The sequence below is a fragment of the Thamnophis elegans genome, chromosome 2, assembly GCF_009769535.1.
Source record: "Thamnophis elegans isolate rThaEle1 chromosome 2, rThaEle1.pri, whole genome shotgun sequence".
Taxonomy (NCBI): Eukaryota; Metazoa; Chordata; class Lepidosauria; order Squamata; family Colubridae; genus Thamnophis; species Thamnophis elegans.
Window position 1 is genome coordinate 126,769,201 of NC_045542.1, and position 26,329 is coordinate 126,795,529.

At 35.9% G+C, this 26,329-nt stretch overlaps 1 protein-coding gene across 1 annotated transcript in view; it reads right to left on the minus strand.

Annotated features, from left to right (window-relative positions):
• Nucleotides 1-347: 347 nt before the first annotated feature.
• The window catches only part of LOC116503823 (contactin-4-like), a 222,280-nt gene continuing 196,298 nt past the window's right edge, over nt 348-26,329 (minus strand). The window contains exons 10-20 of the mRNA XM_032210467.1: nt 25,430-25,605; nt 22,902-23,019; nt 15,727-15,885; nt 13,273-13,422; nt 12,067-12,137; nt 7,996-8,230; nt 5,866-5,981; nt 4,038-4,224; nt 3,163-3,275; nt 2,331-2,499; nt 348-689 (exon numbers count right to left, since the gene is read on the minus strand). Coding sequence (XP_032066358.1) covers nt 589-689; nt 2,331-2,499; nt 3,163-3,275; nt 4,038-4,224; nt 5,866-5,981; nt 7,996-8,230; nt 12,067-12,137; nt 13,273-13,422; nt 15,727-15,885; nt 22,902-23,019; nt 25,430-25,605 — 1,595 coding nt within the window. The 3' untranslated portion in view covers nt 348-588. The remainder of the gene's footprint in view (nt 690-2,330; nt 2,500-3,162; nt 3,276-4,037; nt 4,225-5,865; nt 5,982-7,995; nt 8,231-12,066; nt 12,138-13,272; nt 13,423-15,726; nt 15,886-22,901; nt 23,020-25,429; nt 25,606-26,329) is intronic.

Here is a 26,329-nt window from a genome sequence, read left to right on the forward strand (position 1 = left end):
AGAAGGCAGGCTTCATTAAATACCTGTGGGAATATTTTCCATGTCCAAATAGACACACACATATACACATACCCCTGGAAAAATGGACTGAAGCTAAAAGAATTCATTGTGCATTCTTGTCAACTTATACAATCAATTTGAAATCAGTTACTGACAATTATGACCATCTGGCCTGAAACATTCCAAACTATATATTTATGCAATGATAATGTCATCAATAGCATTTCATAGCAGAGGGGGGGGGGAGGAGAAATCAGTATCTACATCATATATTAACTTTAAAAAAGTCTATAAAACACTAAATATATAATAAAAATATGCATATAAGGACGTATGTAAACTGCTTTGGTAACATCGTATTACAGATGTTTTCAGTGCATTGCAGAGTTTCCAAGGAAACTTCAGACAAAGATATATTTGCTTTGAGAAAGTACTGTATAATGCCATTCCTAGAGAAGCATAAAACATTTTTTCCAGTAGTAAGATGTACTTGAACAACAATATTACTTAGTACTGGGTGGCTTCAAAACAACTAGCTAAATGTTGCTTAGTTATATTATAAACAGGAAGTCCTTTCAGTATTTTTTGTCATAAACTTGATCTTGCTGTGAGGGAAATCATTATTGTGCTGATGGCTGACAACGTACAAGCATTTGAAGTTGAAGCTCCTGACCCTCTCGCATACGCATCTAAGAGAAGAAAGAAATCAAGATGTTTAAAATATCACAGCTTATCCTGAACAAATGAATGGAACTTCTGCCTCAGATGTCATACACACATTTCCACACAGCTGTTTCAGATAAAATGCTTTTATGTGAAGACTGCAAAACATGCATATTGTGTCTAAAAGGGACAAGATTATTTCAAGCTTCCACTGCTACCGTTTTTCATCCTAATTAAGGAACAGCTTGTATAGCTTTCCATTATTATTATTTTTTGTCATTTTCACTACCTTCTATAAGGTAAAGAAAGTTTGCAGTCAGTCTTTTGATTTCAAGGAGACATCCACATGGGTTTTCTAGCAGCATTGTAAAATAGTTTATTCCTACTTTTCTCTCAGAAGTACAGTATTTTCCATCATACAGGATGGCTTTTTAACTCCAAAAAATTATTTAAAAAATCAGGGGTCGTCTTATATGCTGGGTCATCTTATATGCCAGATATACCAAAAAACCAAAACAAAAGAAAAAGCAATGCTGCCAAGCAAAAAGCCATGCTGCCACCAGCACAGACGCCAGCCTTTCAATTTATAACCTTGGCGCTCCTTGCCTGGGCACATGGATGGATAAGTGCTGGGATGTTTTAGTAAGGTCTGGCTGGAGGTCTGGAGGAGGATGGCACTAAGCTCAAACTACGAAAGTCCGGCAACGCGGAGGCCTTAAGCTGACTCGCGGGCGCCTGAAAGTAGGGGATGGTCTCATACACCCAGTTGCTTTATACGGCAGAATATACAGTAATTGCAAGGATAAAGTCTTCATAATCTTTCATACATGACCTATATTTTTCATAGATCTGATGAAAATATTTCTAGTTCACAAAGACTTATCAATGAATTAGGGAATTTCAAAATACAACAAGACTGCTCATTATTATGACAACAAATCTATTGAGTAAGGAAGTAGCTCATTGTGCACAATTGAATACCTTCAGAGTCCCTTGTTGGAGGAAAAAGAGGCAGTGACTATGAAGGATCCTATTTCATTTTAATTTACTTCTAGCAGTATTATTTTAGATACTCTTTTATTTTCCCTAAAACGGGCAATATTCTGTTCTTGTACGTTACATCTCACACCAAAAACCAAAAGAATGTAGTTATCAGTTTCATCAATTTTATGTACTATGATTTTTAATGACATTCACATGTAAAATTGTAATGCAAAGTAATTATGCTTTAATACAATAGTTGGAGCTGTTTCATATCTGTATTGCTTCCAGCAAGAAGATACTGTTTTATGTTAATCCCTACCAACTAGCTTTGAAACTATGCTACATCTATGGAACACAAAGATACTATCTTATTTTAATCCCTACCAATTGAGTTCTAAAACTATGCTACATCTATGGAACACTTCTGAGTTCTCTAGAAGCCTACAGATTTATTCCAGGATAGTCTGAAGTCAAAATCTGATGAGGAACAACAATAGCTCTACTTGTTCAGGCATCTTTTAAGTCAAAGCCATTTAGCACTTTAAAGCTATTGGAGATAAAACAGATTTTATCTCTTTAGTCAGTTGCAAAAGTAAAAAGCAAAAAGTTAGAAATGTATGGTTTTTTTTAACTCATACGCTTTATACTTAGGTAAACCAATACCATAAACAAAATATTCTTACTTGTTATCTTTGGAATTCGAATCTGTTCACTGCTGTTGCCATCCCCTCCATCACTGATTGGCTTTATTTCTATGATATAATCTTCATCAAAGGGTAATGAAAGCTCGACAGATGTTTTGTTTGTCTCTATAATAGACATACTGTTTTGTCTATTCCATCTATAGAACACCTGCAACATATATTTGCGTAAAAAGAATTACACTGTGAAAGAAATAATTTCTTTTTCTAGGCACAAAGCATCTTATGTTCTCTAATGTAAATGACTTGTTTTAGAGGGAATTATGTCTTCCTGTAGTTTAGAAGAAACTTCTGACACATGCTTTTATTTCTTAAAGCTGTTCTTATCTTCATTTAGCTTTGAGAGGTCAGGAGTTGCAGGAAACATCCCTCATCTTTTGAATTTTGTTCAGGTTGCTTCCATGACATAAAGTTGAGACTAGTTTAGGCAACTTTATTTTGTATTTTTGTAGGATTTGTACTTGCTGCACAAACTACCAAATGCTAATTCCTGTTTTTCAATAATATTTTAATGCCGCTGAGACATAAGGGCCCACAACATTCCTAGATATTTTTAGTAGCAATTAATTAATTTAATAAGGGGCATGGCGGCAACACTGGATTTATCTGACCATGAGACCTAAATATCACATGATGAACTTCTGTTACTTGCCCCAACTTCTATTAAACTAGCAGTTCAAAAAGCATGTGAATGCAAGTAGATAAATAGGTATCACTTTGGTGGGAAGATAACTGCATTATTTTATGAGATTTTTTTGCAATTAATTCACATTAACTGTACAAATAACCATATGTTTTCCTGCCCATTACCTACTTTGTATCCTTTCACTTCAGATTCATTATTTTGTGCTTTAACTTGATCCCAGTTCAGTATAATCTTAGAGTCTGATGAATTCCATATAATGTTTCCAGGAGGCTGACTTGGAGCTGAATTCAAAACATAGAAGTTCGACTATTATTAAGAAGCAACATTTTTCTTACATAACATAGATTTGTCTGTAATGTATGTGAGGTGCTCTAAGTCGAAGATGTATATTTTATAACGAATAGACAAATGTATGTATTAAAATTCATCAGCACATCCAACATGACAAACAGATATATAATAAAACAGAATTGGACCACAATTCTGTAAACTGATGACAGTTGCTAGCAGGCCGTGTTCTGAACAGAAAACAAATATTTATTTTCCCAGGTCAGCTTTTAATTTTCTGTGTCACAATTATAAAATTAAGGCTGAATAAATAGCAGCACTCAGAAGTATAATCAATTAAAATACAGGTAGTGCTAATTGAATGACTGCTCAAAATTATGATGATGCTGAACGAGGAGGACTTAAGGATGGATCATTGCAGAGTGGCAACTATTATAGTGTGCCACAATCATGTAATCGCCATTTGCAAACTTAACTGCTGGCTTTCAACAAGCAGCAACATTAGGGAAGCGGATAGGAGATTGCAAATGGTAATCATGTGACCACAGGATGTGGCAACTGGGCAGGATTCATCTAATGATGGCAGCTGGGATTGCTGGAACTGTGATTGTAGACAGACAGCATGATCACATGATGTTGCACTTAATAACTGAATTGCTTAGCAACACAGTTGCTGGTCCCAATAAGCCTTGTTAAGAGAGGACAATCTTACATTGAAATAAAAATCTTGTGTTTCCCCCATGCACCATACTCACGTGGCTTTTTGGTTGTCACATTGACTATGGCACTGGATGGTCCCATCCCTGCTGTGTTGTAAGCTTTGACAGCCAAATGATACAAAGCACTGCTCTTCAAGTTGGTGATTTTTGCAAAAGTCTGATTGGTCATAGTTTTCATTCTTCCAGCCTGCTCTTCTTTATCTCCATGTTTCCAATATCTAACCTATGCACACATATTTAAATGTATCCTTATTTGAAATCTACAGCTATATAAGTTTATACCATCTGCATTACAATTCCAAATAGATGAAAGTTTCCCTGAAATGTGTGTTTAAATTTTAAAGAAATCCACATTATGTAAGTTAAAATTGATGCTGCTACATTTATAATTGATAAAATACCAATTGCTAAAATTCATTTCTTTTTAACATTGTTATTATTATTTTTATTAACTTAATAGAAAGTTAATTGTTTCCTTGGGGCAGATCTATTTTTGGCCAATTAGTCCCACCATTTCAATGTTTATATACCCTAGGTAAGCAAGGAACTTCCTTTCCATATTACTTGGATTCTTGATGGATGGTTGAAATTAGGGATAAACACTTTTGATTTTATATCAAACAAGATATGTGCTCTTAATACCTTTACTACCAAGAGGTTTTGCCGTAATTCAATTTTTATAGAATAATACAACTTTAATATAAACAATAAAGGCACATTAGTTATTGAAGAATTTATTTTTAGTACTTGCTTAGCACTTTCTAAATCTTCATAGGGCCTGTACAGTAGTGGCCAAAATTGTGGAAACCTTTTGGGAAAAGTGTATTTTTGAATTTTCATGGTTATTTACACTACTTTTTTTGGAGTAGTACCATAAATTATATATTGATGGAAAGATAATTTAATCAAAAATGGAATGCAACAGAGTTTGCTTAATTATCTGTATTCTATGAAAAGTTATAGCCAAATATAGCCAGCAACAAAATCCAGTTAATAGAAGCAATCATTCAAACTTGGTTTCACACTATAACAGCTGCAGAACTAAAAGACTTGGTTCACTTGATGGGAAGATGTTGTAAGGCCATAATTAACACAAAAGATTACCCAACTAAGTATTAACTGATATGGTGATAATTTTTGTATATCTCATTTTTTTCTACAAGTTTCACTTTTCTTCTTTATAGCTGGTATTCTAATAGCAAATCCTTTATAAAAGTTATTGCATTACATTCTTGATTAAATTATCTTTCTATTGATATATAATTTTATGGTACTGCTCCCCCAAAAATGTTGTTATTAGCCATCAAACCTCAAAAGTACAGTACACTTTTTCCAAAAAGTTCCACAATTGTAGCCACTACTGTATATCTGGAAGCAGCAGCCATTCTAAATATTTATTTCATGCATGAAGAAAATAATCCCTTTCTAGAAAATGTTAAACCAACAACTTTCTTGTCTATATCACTTGATGTTCTGTTTAAGTGCTTGTTTCCAAGATAATGTACTCTCTACTGGACATAAAAGTAAAATTTCCCATTTTAACTTCTAGTTTATTTTATTTTAATCTAGTTAAAAATAATATTTGTTTAGTGTTCCTGTGAGCATGAGAAGAAAAACAACATTTGTAATATAGTACACAACACAGGATTTAGACAATATCTTACATAGTTCAAGGAATTTGTGGAGGTAGCAAATGGCTGATTATTTATGCAATTATTGAAACTTCCATAAATGCAGCCATATGACCCCGAAACTGATTGATAGCAATTAGATTTGTATTTCATTTATTATTATTTCTTCATGCATTAAAAACCAATAAACATTATAAGCCACCACAACCTGAATGAAAATGTAATACACCTACCTCGTAGCCCTGTATCCTTCCTTTGCTCTGGGTCTCTGGCAGCAAAGACCAAAAGACTTCTATATCTGAAGCAGAAAGACTTTTGGCAAAGACATTGGTGGGAGCTCTGGTGGGTTCTAAAAATAGCACAATAATTAGCTGTAGTGTCATGACACCTAAAAATACTACTAATTTTGGAATCCATTAAGATAAAATCAGGTACAGATGGCCTTAGGCTACCTAAGAACCTGGTTTACTCAGAACTCTGAAAATTGTGCTTATGTCCAGCACCCAGTCATATAGAACAGGGGTTTTGGGGTTGTTTTCAGGCCATTTTTCAAGCTGATTTTGGACAGAAAAATGGCTGAAAAACTGCCTGGAAACAGACTGGAAAACAGCCTACTTTATGGGCATTTTTCAGACCATTTTTCACCCCAAAAAACAGCTGAAAATGGCCTGAAAAAGGCTGTTTTGGGGGCTGTCCCCAGGCTGCTTTTCAGGCCATTTTCAGGCTGATTTTGGCTCACAAAATGGCCTGAAAAATGCCCACAAAACAGGCCATTGTCAGGCTGTTTTTCCAGCCAAAATCACGCCGAAAAATGGCTTGAAAACAGCCTGAAAACATGGCCATTTTTCCACCCTCCGGGCCCGTTTCTAAAGTCCCATTTTTTGCTCTCTCAGAGGCCCTGCACTTACCTGGCATCCAAAACGGGCCCTGTGGAGACACCTGGGAGGGGCGCTACAGGGTAGGTGGGGTCAGCCAGTCCTTACAACTACTGGTTCAGCGAACCAGATGTAAAATTAGCATCCGGTTCTCTCAAACCAGTCTGAACTGGCTGAATTCCACTTCTGGTATAGATCCTATGATTGAATTCATAGGTGTTTATGAAACTATGTGTGGCTATAGAAACAAACAAAAAATGGCAAACTGAAAGAGGAGCTAGTGTTGTTTAGTTCTTAAGAGTCATATTGACTCTTTGGGATTCCAAGCATCAAGGATAACAGGCCCTTCTGCCTACACTGTCTCCTGGAGTTTGCCTAAATTCATATTCATTGTGGTGATGATACCTCTCATCCTCTGCCATCTCTTTTTTTCCTTTTGCCTTTAATCTTTCCCAACATCAGAGTCTTTTCCAATGAATCCTCTATTCTCATTGGGTGGCCGAAGTATTTTTAAGTTTCAGCATCTTTCCTTCCAAAGAATAGTCAGGGTTGATTTCTTTCAGGAAGAGGAGCTAGTAAGCCCTGATTATTTTCAGCTTTCAGATCTTTTGAACATGATTGTAATCAGGCTGAGCTAGGTTGACGGTTTTTAAGTCTGACTGCCAACTGATCTTCAGAATTTTAGGCAAAACCTGACTTTGGGTTTAGACAAACTCAAGGGTATTGAGTTTGAGATTAATTTGAAACTCTGTATTTGACATTAATTTGAAACTCTGGTGATTAGATTCAGGTCTTTAAAGACTGTACTTGCACAGATTATGATTTACAGCTGAGTATGATTATCTCCATTGTGGGGATTATCCAATTATGTTCAAAAAATCAAGTAAGATTTTATTGCTAAAATTAATTTAGAGTAAAATGTACTGCTGTAGTGAGATAAGGGAATAGTTTATAATTAGACAAGATTAATTCGTGCTAAATTTCAGTACCATTCTTCAGAGAATAAATGCTCAACAGACATTAATTATACATATCTGTTTATATGTACACACATACATACACATAAAATAGGGTTAGCAATTATCAAAAGGCTTTACAAAACATTATCACAATCCTAATATAATTTCGGAATAGGTTTAAATTTAATATGCAAACATGCTACTGCATGTGCTGCCAACACTGATAATAGTGCCATTAAGCATTAAAATGAGAAATTAACATTTTAATTTGTGAAAATATTTTGACCCAAAAGGTCCTCTTAAACCTCTCAATGAGCAGTGTAACATAATGCATGTCTCAAATGAATTATCTCATTCTTCAAACAAAATGTCACCATGATTAATATTAATTTACACGAGAATGAAACCTAAAATTGGGTACATGCCATTTCTTAGCAGCATATGTGGACATTAACAATAAGAGGGACACAAGGCCATTTTGAAAACAACCAGCTTATCATATACTGCCAGATTATTTGGCTATGCTTACCTTCATCGGCTGAATAAACAACCGTGATAGAGCTGAAAGGACCTTCTCCTTTGTTGTTGTACACTCCAACTTTAACTTCGTACGGTGAAAATGGAGGTAAACTCTCATTCCGAAACACATATTTGGAGGCATCTGGTGAAACCACTACAGTCTGCATCCAGCTTATTGTACCAACTGGTCGGAAGGCAACAACATAGCCAAAACCTCCTCCATTCTGTAACTCTTCTGGCACTGTCTAAACCAAGAGAGAATAGAATAGAATATAGCTTTATTATGGTCATAGACCAGCAATAAACATCACTTTTTATAATATATTTAAAAATAGTACTGACATTAATATTGGATAATAACATCCCTGTTAAGAAAGTTCTCAAACTGTTATGATCACTCCCTATTTTACGTGGGTGGAAAGCCAATAAGTATGTGTGTAAATATAATGTTCCAAAAATTGTTAGAGATATTTCCAAAAAGTGGTCTAAGTTGACAGCTATAATTCTGTTACCAATTTTTTTCTTAAATCAAGAGAAGAAACATGGAAATATGTTCATGAATAGCTTGTGTTTGTTAAGAGGCACAGTAACACTTATCCCAGAAAAAAATAATAGAACTAAGTAGTTCACCATGGAACACTTTTTCCTGGAAAAGGAAATAAGCACTCAATTTTAAAGGCATCCTATGTTTTATTGCTAATTTGTTTCAGACCGTTCATGTCCTTTTAATAGTCTATTTGCTTTTTGAAAAGCCTTTAGTCCCAAAATAGTATAAGTTAGAAGAACAAACTATACTTATAAACATTACAGACAGTTAGTAATCAAGGCCGACACATCTAACAGCCATCTGCAAAGAAATAATTGTAAGTTTATTGTCTTCCATAAATGCACTAACTGTGGTTTGATCCAAGTAAAGGTTATACTCAAGAATCAAATAAACTGCTTATGCAGATGGAAGATTACTTTCTGCTTTATATAGCAGCTACAATTCTTGACAACAATAGCTGAATAACACCCTTCTTTAGCTCCGAGTCACAAATGTGAGAAAGGCTTCTATTATAGCATTTTTGAAGCAGAATAATAAAAGAGCTTTAGCAATTTCTTACGTTTTTCTAAAAGCATCTTGGTGAGCTTAGAAATGTTTCTGGTGCTTTAGCATTACTATGAATGGAAACTTTACACCTTAGTTCCCCCCCCCCAAAAAAAAAAAATTCTATCAGTTATATTCTCATTCTCATGAAGTATATGCTAGTTATTTTTGGTATGAAGATCTACTGTACATAATCAAGATTGGCTGAACTATTAGGCAGAAGATGGCATTTAATTTCGTTGTACGAGATGCAATGACACTAAACTAAACTAAACTAAACTGAAGGGGAGAACCACTTTAGGATAATAGATTATGAAAAATATCAATCATCAACTCTACTTTAGCCTTTGTGCTGTCTATATCAATTGTCCTGCATTTCTGGGAATTCTGGAAGTTGAAATCTGCATAGCTAAAGTTGCTAAAGTTGAGAAAGTTTGGTCTACCCAATAAATTTATAGCACAGAATGTAAGAGGAGAGTATGCCACCTTGTTCTTTGTCTCAGTATATTGCTCACCCTATCTTTCTACAGCCTTGATCTAGGAAGGACTGATAGTAAGTAACAAGTTATCTTGTCATTTTACACCATGATTAATCCTGTAAACAAGGAATAGTCAATAGATTTTCTGGAATTCCATGAGGTTCAATCAAAATGTGAAAACTTGAAAGCAGATGACAGAAAATGGAAGATGAATAAAGTGTACCATTTAAGATTAACACAGTGTTGGCTGTTGTGGCATATGACATGGCAGACTGGCATGATCATCCCATATTTGGTGTAGGATACTGCTTTTTTATTCTTTTTTTTTCTTTTGGTAGCCTCTCTACCAAAAGAGTGATTATGTTAGCCCTAAGAGTGAAGACCTAATTCTATGAATTACACAAGGATCAAACTTCACCCAACTTGGAAATATAGACCTCAATATTTTGATGGTTATCTTTAAGCATCACTTGGGATTTTTTGTTTAATTGGATAGCACATAAGCCTGCTCTTTATATCATTAAGAGAAAAAGCCAACAGCCTTGGCTTCTTCACCCTGCTGGTAAGGTTGCTGAGATTATTACTTGTAATCAGCTAAGACTTCTGCTTAAAATGTTTTGTTTTGTGGGTGGGATCATGGGATGTAACAAGTTTTACTTTGGACTTTATATGTTTGGACAGTTAGGATTCTTGTGCTCATTTTTGAGCTCACAGTGAAACAGCTAGCAATATATTTTCTGCTGTGTTGTATTATACCTGAAAGCTTTTCTGAGTTGCAGTGGCTGGTAAGTGTCACTAGTTACCACTTATTCATAATTGTTTGGTTCCTACATGCCATCTGTTTTGTGTACCTTGTGCCTTGCATTTGTACAAAGGAATGACATGCATAAAAGATGGAATACATGAGGCTTCTTCAAGGTAGGTTAAGGGCCAGAAGGATTTGGTTTACTAGATCTCTGCTGTGCAACACTTGAAAAAATCCCAGAATGTCAGTTTCTAAGAACACTAATCAACAAGTAATTTGGAGAAGAAAAAGTGGCTCTCAAGTGAACTAAGGCAGTGCAAGTGGGAAAATAACAGCTATAGCACTAGATTCATACCCATAAAACACCCCCGCTGTATGAACTGCACTGGCTTCCAATAAGCTATTATATGCAATTCATATAAAATTTTCATCCTATCTCACCAATGGTTTCTTCCTAAGCCAGCAGTTCTGGCAGGTTCTGCATTCTATCAGTGAGTAATGTCATCCAGTGAGTACTAGGAAGTGGAATTTCTCTGCCGTGTCTTCTATATAACCCACCTCCAAGGGATGGACAGCTCCACCTTTGGTGGCCTTATAGAAGTTGGCCTTTCTCCAGAGATTGAGGGCAGGTTGTTAGCTTAGGAGCTCCACTGTGGATGTTTTAAAATAGCTGTTCTGTGCTTTTAGTGAGCGGACCATATTTTTGTGTATGTGATTGTGTTTTATTATTGCTGACGTTTTATATGATATGTGCACCACCGAGAGTTTTGTCAGAGAAATATAGCGTTACAAATTTGATTAATCAATCAATTAATACTAAGGAATATATTATGTATGTATGTATGTATGTATGTATGTATGTATCTGTGTGTGTGTGTGTGTGTGTGTGTGTTGTGTGTGTGTGTGTGTTGTGTATGTATGTACACACACACACACACATCTGCCTATGTTTGCCCAAGCCTGCAAATTTTTTTTTAAAAAAGGCTGAATCCATAGTGTTTCTGAGCTATCATACAAACTATGACATATTTTCCACCTTGACTTTTTTCAACCTCAAGTTAGACTGGCCAGCTAGACTGCATTATGGTATGTGTGTTTGTGTGTGTGTGTGTGTGTGTTTGTAAGTGAGAGAAAAAGAATGAGAGACAAGGATTAAAGCTTTTAACTCAGAGAGTGAAAAAGCCACATTTGTTTCTACATATTCACATTCTCTGAATAATTAGAACAAGTAGCACTAAAGACGTTAGAAAAAACTCAGAGAAAGAAAGGTAGCAATGTTGTAATGTTCACTTTTTTAATCTCTTTCTCAGTAAAACATTTAAAGCACATTTATTTCATGCTCAAATTTAGTTCTCTTTAGAAGTATTAAAGCCAGGCCTTTGAAACTATTCAAACTATTGAATCACAGATCTCCAGCTTGTGTGCTGTTTCTACTTGAAATATGCAGTGTAAATTTTGAAGCAAAGAACACAACTACTTTAACAAAAATGTGAACACTAAACTGTGTGCTGAAATGTGGTAATTACCTGACAAGAGGCCTGTTTGCAAAATTTGTAAGTTTATTAACTGTTTGGAAAGAAGAAGAAAATAAGCTCTCACATTTACAACAAAGTAGAATGACTTGCTTCCAGAAGTTGTGAATGCTCTAATACTGGAAATTTTTAACAAGAGATTGGACAACCATTTGACTGACATGGTTAAGTCACAGACAGTCAACTGATCACTAAGAAACAAATGATTTCCGTCCTGAAGCCATATATCACTTACCTCCCATGTTATAACCAATTCAGATTTAGTGCCACCACCTCCACTGACATTGGCTGGAGTGACTTCAGGAACTGAAAAGGGGAAGAAAAATATTGAAATGTAGCAAGCAGGCCAAAATGCAAATCCGGTGCTATAATAACTTATTGTAATGATTTTAGATATAAGTTTGTTAGGACTTAAGACAAATTCAATTGCTTGAAATTTCAAGGCAATTTGTACAACCAACTTTGCTTTCCTATTTTTTTCAGATTTTTTGGGGGGTATAATGTATATTTTTAATTAAGATAAACTTGCATTTCAATGCAATATTACCCTGTTTCCTTGAAAATAAGACCTTCCTGTTTAATAAGCCCAATTGGACTTTTGAACACATGCACTAAAATAAGCCCTCCCCTGAAAATAAGTCCTCCCAAAAATAATGCAACACAGCAGCAGCCAGAAATGACCATGCTTGCCTCCTCCTGGACCTCAAAAATAATAAGACCTCCCCGAAAATAAGGCCAAGTGCTTATTTCGGGTCCCAAAAGAAAATAAGACCATGTCTTATTTTGGGGGAACCACGATATTTATTGTGCTTTTCCTGCGTAATTGCACTGCTACAAATGTCCTGAATGTTCTTGCAACTAATAACTTCAGCCAGCTTTGTCAAACCGGGGCTCATGACCTCAGGTGGGAAGGAGCAGTGAGAGAGGTTTTAATTTTTTAAAAAAACCTGTATTAGGGGCAGATTAAACGTTGGACTTTTGAGTATTGCTAAAGTTAGAAACATTTTTTTAAAAATAGGAGCTTCCTTTTCTAACAAAAGTATGAGGATACTGTTAACTATTGATAATACTATACTATATTCTTGCTGTTTTGCTGTTTTTTGGTATATCTGCCTGTCATGGAATTTTGTACACTCCATAAAAATGTACATATTAAGTGTACTTACGAGTATATTGTAGGCTTTTTTATAAATGATTATTTTAATGTAAAAATTATTAAGAAAACAGATAAATTTTATTTTGAAAACAATTTAAAAATGAGTAAAACCACATCCATACAAAAATATTCATTCTTATTTAATCATCAATGTGACCCACCCATTTTATATTATATTAAATGAATTTCTCCCTTACTTGTGAAACTATTTATGCCAAATATGTGTTTTATTGAGCACCAAGAAATATTAATTGAAATATTGTTTCTTTTTCTAATCCTACTTACGAGCCTCTTCCGTTCTTCGTTTCTCTGATGGCTTGCTTGGCTCCCCAATTCCAATAAGGCTGGCAGCTACTATTCGGAATTCATATTCCACCCACGGGTTTAAGCCTACTACCGTTGCTGTAAATGTATTTCCATCAATGACATCAGGCACTGGAAGAAGCGTTGTAGGTCAGGAAAGAGAGAATTAAAAAAGTATGCCTGATAATCACTGTATAATTGAAAATTCATTATATACATATAATTTTAAAGATTCAAAATTTAATGCAGAAGAAACACAGCAAGCAGGACAACAGAACCGAAACTGAGTGGAAATAATAGACTCTTAGGCTACAGAATTTAACTATGAGTTGGCTGGTCTGATTTTTCATCAATACTGAATTTATGGTTAAAATCAGGGCAGAAGAGGTGCTAATCAGCTGATTACCATAATTGATTAATTATAACAGTGATGGCGAACCTTTTTGGTACTGAGTGCTCAAACCAGAATGTACATGCATGTGCATGCGCTGGAGCACCAGAAACCCGAAGACCAGCTGGCCAGCATATGCATGCCTGTTTTTGGCCATTTTTGGGCTGTTTTCAGGTAATTTTTCGGCTTGTTTTTGGCCTGAAAAACAGCCCCAAAGGCCTGTTTTTTGGTTGTTTTGGGGGACATTTTCAGGACATTTTCCAGTGCTCCGGCGTCCATGAAGACCAGCTGTGCATGTGCATAGCGGAAATCAGAAGAGCAAGTGGGGACAGCGCACATGCCCACAGAGAGGGCTCTGCGTGCTACCTCTGGCACGCATGTCTTAGGTTCGCCATCACAGAGCTATAACTAATTTCACAGAAATTAAAAAAAAACAAAACCAAATGGTTTGGGGAATGGGTACAAAGGGTCACCAGACTGAAAATTCAAACAAAATAATGAAATATATTGAAATGAAGCAATAAAGTAAGGGATCACTGCAAGAAGTATTAACATATGTTTGTGAGGTTTGCAATGAATCTGTAGAATTGAAATGAATGCTGTATGTACAGTACTAATGCCCAAGGAAAAAAATTCTAAAAAAAGAAATTAAAAAATTGCTGTAACAATGTTGAAAATGGTAAATTTTTATGTATAGATAGTACTACACTGAAAAAAAATCTTAAAATATGAATATGATTTGCCTGTTGAGCAGCATTATCACTTGTATAACCCAAGTGCCAAGACTGCATTTGTGCCTAACATAGGAAGAATGGCACAGAGCGTGCAGGTTAATTTTGCTGTTTAGTAGGCAATTAAGACATGTAAGATTGGGAAATGTCTATTGTATGCTGCTTAATTTAATGAAGTGAATAGGCTTGAATTGTGGAATGCTTTGATCTGGCACATAGTACACTTACTATACATCTGATGGATTTAAAAGTGTACAGCACTGAATAGGATGGTTCAACAACAAACAGGGACTAGGACAAGGATGTGTATTAGCTCCTTGTTTAATGTATTCATTAAAAATGCTTTAGTGAAATTAGAAGTATGTTCCTTAATTATCTAAATGTGTATCTAATTTTGCATGTAAGGGATGCTGTGTGTTTTTGGGGCGAAAACTCTAATGATTCATTGTGAATATTATATAAAATATATAATACAAGGAACATGGATTTGAAAATTAAGATAGAAGAAGGTTGTGTCAAAGTGTGATGAATGAACGTGAATTATATATACATGATGAAAAAACAATCCCAGAACTAGAGAAATAAATGCAATGGAAGGACATTTACTAAAGATTATAAACGTTATGCAGAATTGTTATGGTGAATAAATGCTAATGTTAGTGGAAAGTACATGGTCTGTTAAGAGAAATGAATATTTTTCAAAAGCAGCAAGAAGAGTTGGTTCTAAAAGCATCCTTCTGACCACTTTGCCACAAGGAAAGTTGGCTGCATCAGGAAAAACAAAAAGCTGAATGGAGGAGGAATATGGTACTTAAGGTAAAGAAAGAATGTACAGAGATTCTCAGTCATGCAGGTTATGGTTGTCCCAAAGGTGCTTTTTCCAGAGGCAACTGGAGTTTCTTTGTTTTTCCTTGAAAGGAAAAGAAAAACAAAGTCCAGTTGCCTCTGGAAAAAGCATCTTTGGGACAGTAAAGAAAGAACGTGTGGTGAAAGAATATGGATAGAATAAGAAAAGAATTAACTTGATTGAGTGAATTGATATAAATTAGATTTAGTTATAGTTCCTTCTCTTTTTCTTATTTCTTGTGCTTTGCTGTGCACTGTACAATATTGCTCACCATGAAAGGGAACAACATGATGAATGTGAACTTGTAGGAATTATTGATTTTCTTACTCTCTCTTTGAAGATCATCGTATATACCGTATGTTCTGTTTATCAATATTACATTTTATAGATTCACGCTGACTTGGCCATTTTGGGTATATAGAAAAGTTTAAAAATCACACTCTGTATGCTTTAAAGTGCTTGTGTACCTGTATTTACTCCTTGCCATCCAACAGAAAATGGAGTTCTTGCTTGAATAACGTATGTTGTAATGGGACTGCGATTATCTGCTCCTGGTCTCCAAGAAACCTGAGCTGTAGTGTCTGTTATCTCATCAATTGTCACAGCTTCAGGAGGACCTGGGGGACCTGTTACGAAACATCCAAAATAAACAAAAATACATTTTGGTTCCCCTCAGTGAGATACACATAGCAAATAACTACTTCTGCAGAAGTAGTCCACATTTAAGATGAAGAGTTGCAAGACTTTCCTGTTCAATTCTAAGAAAAAAAAATGGTATTATAAAAAAAAATCTGTTCTTTGTAGAAGGAACTGCAGGAGATCCAGATGCAAAATATACTGTCCAAAGTAGCCCAATGATTTCAGTGTTTGATCCATTCTACACTGCCTACTTCCACAGAGTTTTCGGCGCCCAAGATGGTGACGTAAACTATAACAAACTTGAAATGTTTGGGATATTTTGGGCATTACCTTTTTGATTTGGATCAATTGAAATTCTTGGCACTAAGGGAGAACTTATGTTAAAAATCTTATTTGGCTGTTAACTTTATTTTGACATAGATACATTTTAAATATAGTGACTAAAGTTATTTTTTTAGTAGAGATATGTGTTCTTTCACACAAGAGACACAAGTACCATGTTTCCCCAAAAGTAAGACAGGGTCTTGTTTTCTTTTGACTCTCCCGAAATAAGCACTTGGTCTTATTTTCAGGGAAGTCTTATTATTTTTGAGGTGCAAGAGGTGGTGAGTGTGGTCACCTCATGGCTGCTGCTGTGTTGCAATATTTTCGGGGAAGGCTTATTTTCAGGGGAGGGCTTATTTTAGTGCATGTGCTCAAAAGCCTGATTGGGCTCATTATCTGTGGAGGTCTTATTTTCAGGGAAACAGGGTATTATTATTTTTGCCTGTGTAAAATTCTTTCTCATACAGGAGCTCAGTTTTTTTAAAAGGGTTTATAAGAAAAATAAAAAGAATAAATGAAAAAAAAAGAACATTTGCAATGGTGAAAAAGACAAAATGTTTACATTCCTAAAATCTTTCTAATCTGAACATAGAATGTTATCAGTAAGAATGCTACAGACTTTCAATATAATCTTATTCACAGTCATAGGGAAGTAAGCCCTAAAGGCTCAGTGGTTTATCTTTTCAGATAAACGTGCCTTAGCCTGAAACACTTATCTGGGGTAATCTTTGCATGTCTTCTTGGAAATAGAGAGTTTCAATGTCATCCTTGCGTTACCTCTTTGTGAAATATGGCAGTGACCTTAGAAATGGTTAATATCTAGGTGGGGGGAGGCAAAATGATTTCATGAATTATTTCACAAATCTGGCTTGTTTGGATTTTGTTTTGTGTTGTTTTTTGCATGAAAAAAAATGTGGATACTGTCTCATCTGACCTGAGAACTTTCTTCTGCCCTGTAAAAGGTAAAGGTTTCCCTGTTAGTTGTGTCTGGCTCTAGGGCATGATGCTCATCTCCGTTTTTTGCCTGACAGAGCCAGCATTGTCCAAAGGCAATTTCCATGATCATGTGACCTGCATGGCTATAAGCCAAAAGTGCATCGAACACTATTACCTTCCCACCAAACTGGTATCAATGTATCTACTCGCATTTTCATGCTTTCTAACTGCTAGATTAGGCAGGAGCTGGAACAAGTAACGGGAACTCAACCGTTGCATGGAGCTGAGTCTTGAACCTGGGCTGTCAAGTGTCCAGCTGACAAGCTCAGTCTCTTCAACCACTTAGCAATTTTGTGCCATCTCTATGTTGACCTGTAGCACTGTACTTTTTACTAGAAGATGGACTGTTGCCCAACTGGCCATATGACTAGAGCAAATCTGAGCAGTGAGAGCAGAGAAATCTATTCACTGAGGATTTCCCCAGATCTGGAATATTCTCATTCAGATATTCACCAAAATCCAATATAATGCCTTTCTTAGTAGAAGACTTTATTAGGAAAAAATATTACTGACTGAGGATAGGCATATGAGAAGCAATAAGAACTTCTCATTCTCTCTACTTCTTATTGTTTGTTTGCCAATTGTCCTCCGTACAGTAACATAGCTGGGAATCATATTGGTTACACCAAACCATACCCCTGAAGAATGATGTAAGTTTATTACCCAATAATTTTACTTCGGTGCCCATGGAGGTTTCACCCCATTCCCCTCTATTTGGTACCTTGTTTTTGTTTTTTTACTTTCCTTTTCCCCATATCCCACATTCTGGAGGTCTTCCATTCCTCAGGAAATAGATGGGAAATCTCTGTTTTAAGGGTGAAATCATAGTGATGACTGAGAGTTGAAGTCACAATTTTAGCTGCTCTTTTCAAAATGATATTGAAAATGAAACTTTAAAAATAAAGTAGATTTAACATTTAAATTTTTATTTATTTATTTTATACTACAGGCTGTACTGTCAGGAACTTTGACATACAGTATTAAATGTCTTAACAATACAGCTTGAACTGTACATACATATTTCATAAATCAATTATTGACAAGCATGCAAATTCTCAAGGTTTTCTAATGATTCTGGCTGTTAGTATGAACACAAATTGCTATATGATATTTGTTTTTTTAAACACATATTTAGTTTACTAAATTACATATATTTAGTTTACTAAATATATATGTTGGACTTGCAAAAGACATTATTTAATTTCAGTAATAACATTATGAAATGTTTTAATGTCACCATAGGCTGCACTTACTCAAAAATAAACCCTTTGAATTTATTGGGACTGATTCTTTAAGTAAGCATACACCAAATTATGATCATAGTAAGTTTTCATCATGATGATATTTTTTCTATAAGAGTTATCTCTATCGATCATTAGAGCTGTGTGTATAGTGTATTGTGGTTCGTAATCTTATACTTTCATCCTGATGCTTTTAAAAATGGCTGCTTAAAGAAGATTCACCAACTGTAAAAATGAATAGTTAAAATAGAATAGAATAAAATAGAATAACAGAGTTGGAAGGGACCTTAGAGGTCTTCTAGTCCAACCTCCTGCATAGACAGGAAACCCTACACCACTTCAGACAAATGGGAATCTTCCAGTATTGGAGCATTTACAACTTCTGGAGGCAAGTTGCTCCACTGATTAATTGTTCTAACTGTCAGAAAATGCTTCTTGTTCTCCCCTCAGGTGCTTTGGAGAATAGCTTGACTACGTAGTTTTTGTGGTAAGCCCTGAAATTGAATATGTTTGCTAGAAGCACCTAGCAGAGTCTTTCAAAGAGCAGATTCAATAGTAACACATCAAATGTAAAAATTCAATTAAATGGCATTTGTGCCCAAGATTGTAATTAAAAAAAATGATTTGACATTAATAGAAAGACTTTGCTTAACTAAAGAACTTAGCTTTTAGTAGGGTGCTACAGAGTGCTTTAACAGAATAACAGAGTTGGAAGGGATCTTGGAGGTCTTCTAGTCCAACTTTCTGCTCAAGCAAAAGATCCTATACCATTCAGACAAGTGGCTGTCCGGTTCTTCTTAAGTGATGGAGCACCCACAACTTCTGAAGGCAAGCCATTCCATTGGTTAATTGTTCTTACTGTTGAGAAATTTCTCCTTTGTTTTTTAATCATCTGCCTGCTTATTTTGCCAAATATGATGGTGCAACTAAATATGTACACTTAAATGAAATGTCAATGACAATGACAATGGAGTTTTAGCCTACATTAGGCTCTAACTCATTTGGTTGATTAAGCAAATGTATATTTTTCATCATGAATGAACATCAGTAACTAGTTCACCAGTTTGGCTAGTGTTTCTTTTATCCACTAGATGGCGGAGTGTGGCTAGAAAATGGAGCACTAAAAAAACATCCCTACAACTCCAGATGCATGAAAAAAGAAATTCACTATGTTCGCATGTAATGTATTTTCTTCTAAAAGAGTCCTAATAAAATGTAAGATTATTTCCTCCAAAATGATGTATATATACTTAAGAACTTCAAGTATTACAGATTTTAAATATTTAGCAGGCTAATTTCTGAGTATTTAAACTGTTCATTGAACCTTGTTCTCATTAAGTGGAGCATGAGTTTACTAAAGCTACAATATATCTTAATTCCATGAGGGAGCAGCTCATAAACTGCAGCTGCCTTTTTAAATGGACAATTCTCCCACCTCCCAGTTACTCTAGAATAGCTAGACTAGACTAGGAAGTCTTCCATTCTGCTTTTCAAGGGAATATATATATACACACTGAATTAAAGCAGAAGTATTATCCAGAATTAGCTGCAAAGTAAATATGAGTAAAATCTAATCAGGGTATTCACCTGATTGATACAGAGTTATTTATTGCATTTAATAAGGATCAATTATTTTATTCAAGAGCTGAATATACAGCAGGCCCACATTTCTATGTTGCCAAAACATAGACTAGCTTTTTTCCTGTATCTATATCAGTGGTGAAATTCAACATTTTTTACTATTGGTTCTGTGGGCGTGGCTTGGTGGGTGTGGCAGGGGAAGGTTGCTGCAAAATCCCCATTCCCACCCCACTCTGGGCCCAGCCAGGGGTTGTATTTACTGGTTCTCTGAACTACTCAAAATGTCCGCTACCAGTTCTCCAGAACCTGTTAGAACCTGCTGAATTTCACTCCTGATTTCTCTCTATAAAAAGGTTGAAGCACCTCTGGGTTGGCTGCCAAGTGCCTGGATTTTGCTCATGTGACCTCAGGGGCACTGAAATGGCCATAACTTGGGAATTAGTCATAGATCCCTTGGTTCAGCACTACAATAACTTTGAATGGTCTCACTGAACAAATGTTCATAAGCCGAGGACTACTTGTACTTAGTAACTGTCTCTTTACATATGAGGTGAACTGTAGTTTGCAATCAGCAATGGATGCTCCATTATTTGTTCTTTCAAATATTGTGCATGAGATTATAAAAGATGGCTTCTCAATAGGGTCACCCCAACAATATAAGGCTCTTCTAAAAGAGGTTCAGCTGGTTGCTTTGTTTCATTTCATTGCTTACATTTTTAGGGCTACCTGAATCTTGACAAACTATAGTATTAAAAGTTTAAAATTACAGACAAAAGAATAACAGGCATCAGGAAAAAACCCATACTAATCTTTTTTTTAAAGTCATATACTATACAAGGGGCTACTACATGGTCTGAGGAACAGTTAGGTTTTAAGGAATCTTTTAAAAGAGATCAGGGTGAAGGCCAAATAGAACTCTGGGATATATTCTTCCAATGTACTGCAGTATGGAAAGCAAAAATCTAGATTCCATCAGAGGACACTGTTTAATGCAGAGGTGGGATACTATGGCCCCTTTATGACTTGTGGACCTCAATTCCCAGAATTCCTGAACTGGCTCAGGAATTCTGGAAGTTGAGGTCCACAAGTCATAAAAAGTTCCCCACCTCTGGTTTAATAGATGGAACCTCGTGTATGTCCATTATTCCTGAAATAGATGGTTCATCAGATAATCAATCCCTGAGCAATGAAAAATACGGGGTTTTTTTACACAGGTTTTTGGACTACAGTGAGAAATCTGTTACACTGATTTGTTTCTTTGTCTTTTTTACATATAGACGTCAAGTTATGGTCATTTGTTTAGTTGCTAGTTGAAATTATGATGTGATGAAAAAAGTGACTTATGTCTGATCCTCATACTTATGATTATGGCAGCATCCATGATCTAACCTGATCGTGACAATCCAAGTGCTTGGCAACCAGCTATATACCAAAATTACAGTATCCTGCAGTCACATGATCATCATTTGTAACTTTCCTAGCCAGCTTTTGACAAGCAAATCAATAGGGAAGCCAAAAGGAATGGTTGCAAGTCGTGATCATGTGGTATCTAACATGACCGTGACAAAAAAGGTTGCAAAATTAGACGCAGTCATATGGTGTCTCAATGACTGCACTGCTTAACCAATCCCAACCGTGGTTGTAAGTAGAGGACAACCGGCAGTATTCAGTTTTTGTTTTTCAGTGCACCTGACAGGGTTCAATTTCTTTATTGCAATGTTTTTACGTGACCAAAACACAATATGCAATGTCTACATAATTGACAAATGGGCAGCCGTGCCTAAGCACAGGGATGCTAAAAGGATGGATGGCGTATTATGACCTCCACCCGTTCATTCTCACATTGCAGTGTCTCATGCAGGTGAAGGGGCAGATTTTGCATTGCAGTGTTGTGACATGTGTTTTGGATCCTCTCCACTTTGCCCTCTCTATGGATGTTTGATACTGTGAGATCAGACTATCCAGAAAAGAGGCATTTGAGAGACAAGGCAATCAAGAAAATTAGATTCTAAGAACAAATACTCTTTACTTGTTACAGCTTTCCCCCCTCCCAAATATTCAAGCTACATTAACCTTCCACTGGGACAATAATAAATTGCCACCAGATTAATGTATAGCTTTTAGAGTATAAATCTCTCTCTGACTAATGTTGCCTCTTGACTACATCGGTCAAATAAGCAAACTAAAGTACCTGCAGGAATCAAGCACAATAGTCAGGGTTTGCCCTGAGGTGACTGCATAACTGATGTAGCCAACATAGGGCGCTGAGGTCAGCAATTTGGGGTCACACTGATATTTTTTTTAAGTGCCACCACTTGCACTTTGTAGCAGCATTATATTTACCTAGCGATGCTTATAAGATGGAGAACAACAGAGACGACTTCCTCTGCCACAGTAATGTGACCACAGTACTTGGTACTTGGTCACAGAAACATGGCCAAGAGGTCACTTGAAGTCCAATGTGGAGAGTGTGATATGGAAAGAATAAAAAGAGAGGGCAAAAAGGCTACAGGCAAATTATTGCTGCCAAAGCAACTGAAGCATGCATGGCGTTTCCTTCCCAGCTTGCAGTCAACCTCCTATGTACAATGCATGCCATTAAAAAACACACACACAAATAAAACAACACACACACAAACACATCCATATCAAAATGGAGACACTTCATGCCTTGAGCAATATTTTAGTTCTTTATCCAAGTATAATAATTATTAGCATTTGTTAAACATTACAGGCAATCTGTGGTGTTTTTGTTTGGATTACTAGTTGAAGGAACAAAAAAACCTTTTGAGCTGTGCTTTATGGTATTATTTGCAGTAATTTCGCAACAACAACAACAACAGCAAACAAAATTCAAATACCTCTTACAATCAGGTCTGCAGCAGCTGATAGTTTGTCCACGCTTGTTTGCACCATGCAGACGTATTTTCCAGCATGATTCAGCTGGATGCTTCTGATCATCAAATCACCAGCTGAATCCTGCTGATAAAGTAGGGTAAAATGTTACAACTACTTTATAAAGAGTTCTAAATAGCATTACCATATGACGGCCACTTGGCTAATGGATTACTTTCACAACAACTGATGGAAATGCAAGGCATGACTTGTTTAAACTAACTGGAGTCTACTGAGAGTGTGGTCTATAAATCAAAATTAAATTGATTAAAATAAATAATCTAAAATGTGTGAACAGGAGGGTATGGCTCCCTGTAAAGGACAACAGAATTTCAGGTCAGTCAAGCAGTTTGCTTTGCATGTGATATGCAAAAAAGGGTTACATTTTTTAAATGTTCTACCTAAATGTCCAGTTTATAACCTTCATTGGTATTTGGACATCGGTTTCTGCATATCTTTATCTTTTAGGTCAACCCAAAGATAAGGCATCTACAGTAGTTTCCAGAGACTTGTGGCACAGACATGATTTAGAGGGACCACATATTTGTATAAGGTCACAAGGACTACAATCTAGAAGTTTTTGCACTACTCGGCATGGAACAATATAATTTTTTTTGAAATGCAAAAAAATCTGTAACCAATTAGCAATTGTGCGGATTCAATTATGGCTTCTGTGTGGCTTCTTGTTATATGCCAACACATATCTGGCATATAATGAACTACCATTGAGTTCAATAATGAACTTGGGTTAACGTAGAAGATAGCAAAATATTTCTATCTGATCTAGAATTATATTGATTAGCATTATATTCTTGCTCAATATTAGAGCCTTTTGCATGAACTAATAGGAAGTTCTGACTCTTCCTTTTTTATAATGGCTATTCTATACATTGTTTACTTATTTAACGTATTTATATGTCTTATCATAAAGAATGCTTGAAATGCCCCCTGCATAGAGCAATAACTTATTTGTGTTTGTTTGTTTGTTTGTGTGTGTGTGTGTGTGTGTGCGCGCGTGCGCGCACGTGTTTGAAATTGCTGCTTTCCTGGAAGGGATTAGTTTTATGTTCTAAGAATGTTGATCATAGTTTCCAATCTGCAGAATCACATAGTCCTGTAGAGGAAAACTAAGAGGAGATGGAAACTGTTGGAAATTTAGCAGCTACTTGGTTTTTTCATTGAGCCAGAAACTTGGCCTGACAGTGGCAGATAACTGTAGCAAAGTATTAAAGGATGCCTGACTTTGTAGACAACATTTATTATAAGGTTGTGGATAGGTTTATGGGCCTTAAAATGGGTTTCTACCTTTTTTAGGCCAGAATGGCTGTTTGTTTACACTATATCTGTCAGTGTTCCAAATATTATCCAAAATTAAATCAGAGTCCAAGGCAGAGCTTTCCTCAAAGTTCCAATTTATTAAGAGAGACATGTTGGCACATCTGTGGGAACCCTAATCTGAAAGCTTGCTGGGGTTTCCTGCCCAGTTGAAAGTTCATGATCTTTCCTCCACACCCACAAATCCATCACATGGTCCAATCTTCCACTGCCACGCTGGCAGTTCCACCCATCCAATTCCGGTCAGGCTCAGAGGTGTAGAGAACAAAAGATGACCTTTGTTTCTAGAAGGATTTTTTTTTTACAACACCACATTCTACTCCTTACTATTCCCCCCTCCCAATTCCCCACTAATGAAACAACATAGTAAAATAAGAGAGAGTGTGGAAGGCCAAAGATCCTAAAAGGAACCGGCTGCAGGCCTGACAATATCATTCTTTCATCATTCTCTCTGTTTCTCTCTGTCTCCTGTCTCTCTGTGTCTCTGTCTCTGTCTTTCTCTCTCTTCCATCATCTCCCATGGAATTCCATCCAGATCTTGCAAAACCTTAAGGTGCTTTGGGACACAGTTTGAAAACTCTGTTGTAAAGACAAGGAGGGAGCAGGGAACATTCTGCAGAGGGGAACATTCCTGCATAGTGGCAACTTTCTGTTCAAAGAACAGCTTTGTCTCGCATTTTAGATTTTGGTGGAGCTGTCCTATATATTAGTGTTCTGTAAAAAGAAATAGGAAGTTTCTCTCTGAGATTTCAGTTGTCGTTTGCAGTAATATTTTTTTTAATAAAATGGAAATTATTTTTATTGACAATGTTGACAAATACTGAAAGAATTTGTCATTTGATTCTCATTTGATTCTTCCTGAATGTATAGTTTTACATTTGCCACATTTTACTAATAAGCTGCTATTTTTGGAAAGCAGAGTATTCCAAGAAATAAGTACTTAGATCATGTGATCAAGAAGATAACATGGTAACATAGTACTTACATAAGTCAAATATTTTATTGCTGAAGTTATAAACTGCTTTAATTTGAGAACATAAGTGTGAGCAGACAGACAATACAAATGGTCTCTGTTTATATAAGCATATCATCAAACTATCCAATACTTTATTACTGTACACTCATGAAGTCTGCAACAATTACTACTAATAATATTTACCCCTCCAACTCTTTCAAAGTGATCTCCATCTTTTTCAAAGTCTATCAGATGTCCATTAAATGACCAAGTAAAGACAATGTCTAGTGGATGATCATGAGATACTTGGCAAGGCAGAAGTATACTTTCACCAGCAGTGACATCCATGCTGGTAGGTGCCACCACAAATCGTGTTGGATCTATAAATAATATCAAAGAATAAATGATCAGATTTTTAAAATATAATTTAAAAGTCTGAAATAATACTTGCATGATATTTGGTCAGTATAATTTTTAAAAATCAATTTAATGCAGCTGTCCTAACTAGCAAATATATTTTTATCATCTTAAACTTTAATAATGTGAACAATCATAGCATTTCTAGTAATTATAGCACAGAAATGAAAGCATGTTTTTCCATGTTAGACAGTAGATATCACTGTCAAGCTGTTTTGCTCTGCTGTAATATATTTGCCTATTTGCAGGTGAGTATTTAAAATAAATTTTAAAAAATCTTGAAGAATTTCAGAAATGATTTCATTGTTGTATTTTCCATACAATGAGGAATACCTAGGTTAGGAATCTGGAGGACAGAAGTAACATTTCATTACTTCTGGTATTAGAATCATACTGATGTCATGTTAAAATGACAAGAATGTAAAGCTTCTGGTTTAATAAGGAAGAGGAGATGTGTTGTGGACTGTCGGCCGCTGGCTCCTCCAGCAGCTGAATCCGAGGAGGAGTAGGTGTGGGAGTCAGGATCAACATCAGGGCAATTTTGACCTCCAAGGGGAAAGAGGGAATAGAGCTGGCAGAGAGAGAGTCAAAGAGAGAGATGTGGAGTCGGAACCATCCGTCAGCCGTCAGATGGAGAGTCAACAGCCCCCAGGTTTGAGGTGGTTGATGAAGAAGAGGAGGAACAGC